This window comes from Alligator sinensis, unplaced genomic scaffold, assembly GCF_000455745.1.
Source record: "Alligator sinensis unplaced genomic scaffold, ASM45574v1 scaffold365_1, whole genome shotgun sequence".
NCBI lineage: Eukaryota > Metazoa > Chordata > Crocodylia > Alligatoridae > Alligator > Alligator sinensis.
Genome location: NW_005842356.1, coordinates 348,106 through 356,651, shown reverse-complemented (window position 1 = coordinate 356,651; position 8,546 = coordinate 348,106). Strand labels below are relative to the sequence as shown.

The 8,546-nt window shown below is 46.2% G+C and overlaps 1 protein-coding gene across 1 annotated transcript in view; it reads left to right on the top strand.

Moving 5' to 3' along the window:
- PLCZ1 (phospholipase C zeta 1) overlaps positions 1 to 8,546 on the top strand; it is a gene marked incomplete at its 5' end in the record, with an annotated part of 93,734 nt that overhangs the window by 20,995 nt on the left and 64,193 nt on the right. The window contains one exon of the mRNA XM_006029112.1: positions 2,580 to 2,732. Coding sequence (XP_006029174.1) covers positions 2,580 to 2,732 — 153 coding nt within the window. The remainder of the gene's footprint in view (positions 1 to 2,579; positions 2,733 to 8,546) is intronic.

Sequence of the window (8,546 nt, the reverse complement as noted above, 5' to 3'; positions counted from 1 at the left end):
GGAAAATGGGGCATACCCTCTTACATGCTTTCTTCTGGAAAGCCTCTCGCTGCCAAGTTGAGAATGGAGCTGCAGGATGCAACAGTCCCCATATCACACCTTCTGGCTGGAAAGCACACCATTGCATGATGGACCTGTGTGGTTTTTTAAGTGCTTCAGCCAGGGGGTTGGGAGTAGGGATATATGGCTATTTGCAGTGCTTTAAATGTTACCTCTGCCTCTACCCTCAGTAGATTTACTTTTTTCAGTCTGCTCCTCTTGTGGTTAAGCTTGGCAAGGAGTGTTGAAAAGGACATATATTGTATTGTGGGACCAGGCCCTCTCAGAGGTTGAGAGAGGCCCAGGCCACTTCCATTTTTTGAGGCTCAAAATACAATGCAATAATTTGTAATAAGTGTTCCTTTTTTATTTAACAAGTGCTTTTCTAGCTTTTTTCTTCTTCTTCCAATCCTGTCAGTGTATCTCTGTGTCTGTATGTATAACCTCATTTGGAGGTAACGTCAAAAGTCTAAATTTGAGGCCCTCCATGAATGAGAGGCCCGGGCTAAATGGCCCTTCTGGCCCCCCCTGTGATAGGCCCTGAGTGGGACTGAAATGTCTGCCTGTAATCAGACTATCAGAAGGCAATGCTCTCTAACATTATTTTAAGGAGACTGTCAACATGAAATCTAGTGAGGTTAAAAAGCAAAGTTTATGTACCACATCTGCTCTGGGGTCCTTTTGTTTGTCATTGTGGTTTTACAAGCACGTTTTCCTTGTTTGCTAAGAGAGATTTTTTCTCTATCATTTTCTTTTGTAAGAAATCTATGCAATCAGAGTGGGGAAACTGGCTATGAATAAAATTACATCCAACACAGATAAATAAATATTTTTAAGCTCTCGATTTGATAATAGAAACCTTAGCTGTTACATTTAACATCTGGTTAATTTTTAATCTAGAATATAATTTTTTAAAGTTAAAAACATCCTTTTCAAGAAATCCTACTCAGTAAAGTAGCTGTGATTTAAAAGATGTGAAGCACAAAATCAAAATACCAATGATAGGAACAAATCAAGGCTAATTCAAGGATACAGGCACCAGGAAATAGAAATTGATGATGTTTTGCTTGTATGTCTTCTTTCATTTCTCATTATTAAAAATATTTTTTTTTATCGAAACAGGCGTATTATTTCTAAGGAATGCATGTATTCCTCTTCTCTAGTTACTTTATGCAATAATTCCCTACTGGGATCCCAATGATTCCTAGCATAATTTGCTATGATGATACTATAGGTCACAAAGAAAAATTGTCGCTACCTGATTAATAAGTTTAACTCTGAAGAAATTAAAAACTTTTCCTTACCAATATTTTGAAGCTGAAGAAAAAGAAATATAGAACATATACAATGAAATAGTTTTGCTTCTATTAAATGTCAGTGATTTGGGGTATCAGATTTTAAAGCTTTTGCTGAATTTAACCTATAGTTTTCCTGCCTGAAAGAGAAAATGTGTGTGGATATAGATGTAGAGATATTTTATGGGACACATGCTTGCTAATTTTCCTGGATTTTCACACCCATTGTTAACTATGTATGTGATACCTCTTTGGCAAACTTGGTTTTTATTTCTGCTATTAAGTACTGGGCATACAGCCTTCAGCATTCACTTTCCCTCCACCCCCAAAAAAGTGTACACATTAAAAGGCATAACCAGATCCAGGATTTTTAAAAGTGGGTTGCAGAAATGGCAACCAGCACTGCAAGGGTGGCTGCACCCCCTCTCCCAGCCTTGCCCCAGCCACAGGGGCAGGCAGAGTATGCTGTGGGGAAAGCAGCTGGGGCCTTTTTTTTAAGTCCCTGAAGGAGGTAAGAATCCTGCCTCCCCATGCCGCCCCCCCCTGTACCCTCCTCCCCTCCCACCTCCCCTGCCCTCCTTTCACCCTCTCTACTTACATCTTTGGGTGCAGGGAGATCTGCCTGCTGCCACTGCTGTCCAAGCTGCTCCTACCCTGCTCCAGCTGGAGCTGTGCGGAGTGACTGTGTGGAAGGCCAGTCTTGTGTGGGGACAGTGACAATGGTGGTGGGCAGGTTCCCTTAAATACCCAGGATGAACGTGCAGGAACCCACCTGATCCCAGAACACCAGTATAATCTTGTTGGATCTTGGGCGGAGTGGCTCTGGAGGCCCCAACCCTAGGTCAGCCAGAGATAGCTAGGACAGCCGCAGTGGCAAATGGGAGGAATGGGAAGGGAGGGGATGTGCCCCTGAGCAGGAAGGGGAAGAGAGAGGGTGCCAAGAAGGGTGCATTTCTTATGTGCTTTGGCACTTAAAGAGTACCCAGCTACTGCTCCCCCCAGTCCTTAAGTTTCTGAGGGTTTTTTTTCCTAATGCAAACTTCAGCCTTGAACAGGACTGAACTTAGTTGTTTTTCTTCCATAAGTATATTCCATAAATGTGGTTTTTTTGCTGAGCTATTAACCTGAAAAGACTAATCTGTATTTTTAATTAATTAAAATAAATGAAAAACACAAATTACTCACAGACATTTTATAAATTGCCTCTTAATTAGTCTTAATGGCCTTCAAATAATATTCTTTCAGGCATCTGACTATCCTATTGTACTATCTTTGGAGAATCACTGCAGCCCCAAACAACAGGAAGTAATGGCAGACTATTTAGAAAAGATTCTTGGTGACAAACTTCTTACAACAACAATTGATGAAACAGTACCAACAGAATTACCTTCCCCTGAGGTAACAACATTGATTTCTTTATGAAAAATAAGAAGAAAAAAGTTCTGGAAATCTCCTGGAACTGAGTTTATGAGACCGTTGTTTCATTTGGACTTTAAAGCAAACATCTTTACACTTCAGATTGCAAAACAAAATTAATTTCCTAATATGATAGAATGGGCGGGGCGGGGAAGCAAGTCATATAGGTTGTTATGAGCCTGGTAAGAGGAGAACTATGGACTCCTATACACGTGCAAGGAGCCTGCTCAGATGTGCTGGAAATCCACAGAAATTAACACACTCCAGCATCACGTGTATCAGCATCCTTGCAATGAAAAATGGTGGTGGGGCACTTAGAACTATAGCTCATTTGGAGCTTTAGTTCAAAGAGCCCTGTTGCCATTTTTCAGCATGGGGACCCTGATACACATGACACTCAGCGCTTTTAATTAGTGCAGCTTGCTAATTAAAGTGCCTCTCCCCCTTCCCTCCTCTCCCCCCCCCCGCCCCCCGCTTCCGGAGCACATGTAAAAATGTCCAATATTTCAAATGCAACCTTAGAATATACAGATGTAGTAGCTACCAATCCAGCACTTTGCAGAGTCTTGGGTATTCTGGTTATGATTAGGCCGCCTCTAAACATCACAGGTGAATTGCTTATATTGAGACCAGCTACATGTGCAAAGTACTTATCAAGCCATAAAAAGTGCCCATCAGCTTGAAAGTTTGACTTCAATAATGTGTACTAAATTATAGCTGGTTGTTACTGAATTTGCACCTGGAGAAGGGTCTCTCAGCTGCGAGGGTGCACCATGTCCCGCTGGGGTGGGAGTCCTACAACTAAAAGGACTCTCAGCCCCACAAGCTGTGGATGCTGGGTCCCAGCAGTGAGCCTCCCAGTGCCAAGACCCAACTGAGTGCTGGCAGCTGCAGGGTCCATCTGTGATCTCCCAACCCCAGGGATAGGTGAAACCCTTGGGGCTTGGAGACTTTAGCAACTGCTGTCTTCCATCCTAGGGGGCTCCCTGGACCTCTGAGACTGGGAAGTCATGGCATCTGTAGGTCCCAGCCACAGGTGTCTGTGGGGAGCCCCTGTGGCTGGCAGTCCCTTAACTGAGAAGGCTCCTAGCTGCGGAAGCTTGCTTCTTGCCAGCACAGTGGGAGCCCAGAATCAGGCTTCCCCTGCTCTAGCAATGAGGTGTGATGGGCTCTAATGCACCATCCCACAATTGAGCCTCCTGCCATGCGTGTGGCGTGGCAGGAGGCACAATTGTGTGGATCATGCATTGGATCCCATGATGCCTTTACCTGCACATGTAGAGGGGCCCTTAGAAGTCTCCTTTCCACATATTAAACTTTGCATTTTATATGGAAACTAAATTAATTAAAATATGTTGTTATCAGTTTACTTTAAAACCTGCCACATGGCAGGCATCTTTAGCAATGTACTTCTAAATTATTAAATTTATTATGGAAGTACTAAAGGCTCCTGCTGAGACAGTGGAATACTGCACTAGGCAGTGAACAAAACATGAGGCCAGATTATGAGCCCCATACTCAGATTGAATAAAAAAATGGAGTGTCATGAGATCTACCACTGATATTAGTGAAATTTCCTGTAACCTTCTACTCAGTGGGTGCATCTACACGTGCTATTAACATGACACAATAAACTTTGGAGCTGTTTGAGTCAGGGGAAACTGCTTCTGGGTGCAACATGTACATGTATGCCCAGGAGAGCAGTGATTTGAGCCATGACAGAGCAGCCCCAGGCTAGCAGAGGGCATAAGTGGTCAGCACTGGGCTCTGGGTGGCAGCATCAAGTGGTGGAGGGACTGGCTGCCTCCCAAGGGTGCTGACAGTGTGGAGCTGTGTGGCTAGGCAGCAGGCAGCCCCTGCTCTTTAGCACCCTCATGCCCCACCCAGCCCCTGTCACCATCTACATGTGACTTTCAGTAGAGTTACTTACTCTGTTGCAACATAGTACTGTCTCTGACAGTACAATCTTGTGGTGGAGTTAATTAGTTTACTGCACCCTAATACTGGCACACATGTAGATGGTACCACTTTACTGTGGAGCTTGTTAGTTTACTCCACAGTAAAGTGCATGTGTAGATGCACCCAGCATGAATAAAGTTTTCAGAAACTGGAACACAGATGGAAACAGTCCCTAACCTGGGGGGTTAGAAAGGTAAGGAAAATAATGGGAAAAAGAAAATATTACCATCCGCTTTTTACAGTGTGGGAATTTTTGCACAAGGAAACTAAGGGGAGAATTCAGATTATTTTTCTGAGCCTATGATGCATGTACATCTCTGTGTAACTTTAGTTTTATTGTACTTTCACATGGTTTACAATTGAGCTCTGGGCACACAAACAACCATGGAATGTGCAGGGCTGCATTCTGGCTGGGCAGATAGTGTGCAATATGCTCACCCAGTGTGCAAATGCAGCTAGGTAAATCCTGAAATTGTAGCTAGGTGAAAATACATGATTAGTAGGCCTGTGCGAAGCAGCAAGTATTCGATTTGGATTTGGCTGATTCAAGGGACAGCAATTCTATTTGGTGATTCAAAATCACTGCCTTGATTTGATTAGGCCAATTTGGATTCAGAGATCTGGCTACCGAATTCCACTGAATTGGCTACTGAAGCTTTGGACAGCCCTAACAGATAGGGATACGTTCCCAGGCAGGGAGGGAGGGAGGGAGGGAGGCAGGCAAGGGAAGGGGTGCCATTCCTGGGGCTGCACCATGCTCCACGTGTCCCTCTGTGTCTGGGCTCTGCCTTCCCCCACTCACCCCAGCTCCTGGGCTGTGCCATGCCATGGTGCAGGCAGCTGGTGTTGGCTGCTCCCGGGGCCGCTGCAGCAGGGGCTGGGGAGAGTCGCAGCAAGCAGAGCCCCAGGATGCGACACAGCTTGTCTGCATTCACCCCAGCCTCCACTGCAGTGGCCTCAGGAGTGACCAGTGCAAGCTGCAACAGGAACTGACAGTGGGTGCGGGGTGGGGGGGGGAAGGCGGGGCATGCCTCTTGCTGTTCTGCACCCCCCAGGAGGGCTGTGGGGCTGCATCAGGCTCTTCCTGGGGAGCATGTGCCCCCGGATCTGGACACGGGATGACAGCAGGCTGCCGCTGCAGGCTGGGGCCGGTGGTGGCACTGGGCTGTTCCCGGTGCTCAGTGCACCCACCCCAAGTGCCGGGAAGAGTCAGCCTGGTGCTGCCACCAGCACCAGCCTGCTGTCATCCCATGAGATCCAGGGGCATGTGCCCCTGGGAAGTGCCCGATACAGCCCCTCAGCCCTCCCAGAGGGTGCGAAGCAGCAAGAGGTGCACTCCCTCCCACATCCACTGACAAGTTTTGCAGCTAACGCTGGTCAGTCCTGGGGCTGCTGCAGTGGGGGCTAGGGTGAGTGTGGACAAGCTGTGCCACATCCTGCATTGCCGGGGGCTCTGCTTGCTGCTACTCTGCCCAACCCCGGTACCAGCTGCCTGCACCATGGCAGGGTGCAGCCCAAGAGCTGGTAAGTGGCAACAGGTGGAGCCCAGGTGTGGGGGGGACGGGTGAAGCACGGTGCAGCCCTGGGAATGGCACCCCTCCCCCTTCCCTAGTCCCAGCCTCACTCCCTCTGTCCTGCACCACCTTGAGAACCTATCCCTATTTGTTACATTATAAAGTGGGTTCGCTTTATGTGAGGAAAACCTGTAAAGCCTATGGCCAAACCTCTGAAAATGGCCCCGAATTTCTCCAAATCGATTTGGAGGCTTCCGATTTGATTTGGACCTCTTAATGGGTCTCCTGATTCAATTCAGGTTCAGCCCTCAAATCGAGCCGAAACTCCTCCAAATCGAATTGGCTACCAAAGCTTCACATAGCCCTAATGACTAGTGGGTGTCAAATGCCAGAGGAAGATGACTCTGCTATGCTTTAGCCCAACAACCTAGTTGGCAAGGTACTTCCCCTCATCTGGAGGGGGCTTGAACCTCCATCTCCTATGTCCCAGCACAACTACCAAGACACAGGCATTATATATACCTCTCTCCAGCCCTGCCTTTGAAGCTGATCACTTGAACATCCAAAAGAAGGAGATATGCGGGGACAGGAGACAGAGAACAAACGGTAGGGTACATGGCTCAGTGAGATGGATGTTACTGTGGAAGAGAAGGGGATTTAAGGTCTAGCTGGGATCCTTGCTCCCTGTGGGACAGAAGTTTCCTTGTTGCTCCTAATTCATTTTAATCAATAAATATTGAACAGGAGTACAGTGGGTCAGCTTCAAGAGAAGGGCTGGAAAATGGTTTGGGTAATGCCTAACTTTTGGCCTGGTGGTTAGAGCCTTGTGTGAAGGAGAGGCAGGTTCACCTTTGCTGGGTGAATGGGGCCTAGAACCTCGATCTTTCAACACCTTAGGTAGTATCATAGTCACCAGCAACATCTTTACATGTTCTCTAAGGTGAGGGAGAGGCAGCACTTTAATTAGAGCAGCTTTTAGGAGCCACTCTAATTAAAGTGCCTCCAGCATCTCATATATTCAATGTCCTGCACTTCAAAATGGCAGAGGGGGCACTTTAACTAAAACTCTTTCGATGACCTTTAGTTAAAGTACCCCTGCCACCATTCTGAAGCACAGGGATGCTGAATACACGAGATGCTGAGGATGCTGGAGTGCACTAATTAATCAAATCTGCTCCAACGCATGCTAATTAGCAGGCATTGGGGTAAATGTCAGGCTCGTGTAGGTACCCGAGGTTCTTAGGTTAGAAGGTAGGAAGGCCTGACTCCTCCTTGCTTATAGCAGGGATGTACAGTGTTCAAGGTAATATAGAATCTGAAACTGCAGATCCCCAAAACAGTAGTTATGCAGTTGAACAATTGTCATTTAGTCATGCAAAGTGAAACAGGATTCTGCCAAAATAGCTTGCCCAAGGTTACATAGGAAATTTGAGCCACAGTCCAGAACTGAATCTGAACTCTTAAGGCCCAGTTAGAGCTCTGTGAATAACTGAGGTGAGACCCCAAGGTGAGGGCTCAGGAAGACAATCAGACTGCTCCCAGGGTGCAGAAGAAAAAACACAGCTTACACTGGGCATGATAGACTGCTTCTGTGCTTCCTGAGGAATAAGCTACATTTTCCTGGTCTCAGTGGTATTGAAGAGTTCAGTGTCCTCTGCAGTCAACACCGACTCAGCCACAACACCTATTTTTCTTTTTTAAAAAGCACTCGATGTGGACTGTCCACAGAGATGGCTTACGCCCCTACCTATGACAGACAGTAACAGTCAGGGTCTGCATCATGGGCAGTAGCGGGGACTGGGCTGACAGCTGGGCTGTAATTTCCATTTACGTGCCCCTTCTAGGTAGTATAAGAACCATCATTCATTATACTACTGGTAATGGAGGAGAGAGGGAAGAAGGCACACCTTCAATTTTTGAGTTCATTAAATTTAGGGTTCTCTTTTTTCTAGACGAACTGTATCAAATTACTCTCTGGAGATGACAGGTTTCCATGCTTACTGTCACTGCTTTTTTCCTTATTGCATATCTCAAGCTGCATGTAAAAATGCTTTCCCCCCTAACTGCTAGGTTCTTCCAACTGAAGTATAGATCTGCGAGTAAAGCTTCTCTTTTCTATCTGTCATCAACTGCAGTGAAATTTCTTTATGTCAGATTTAGCCCTGAGTTACTCCTGTGTAACCCCATTATCTTCAATTTATGCCCCTTGTAACACCTGAGCAATGCCAATACATTCAATTGCTTTACACAAGAGAAACAGTTAACAAATAATTCTGCTGCTGATGAACAAGAAGGAATAGAATCACCTCACTCACTTAGCTGG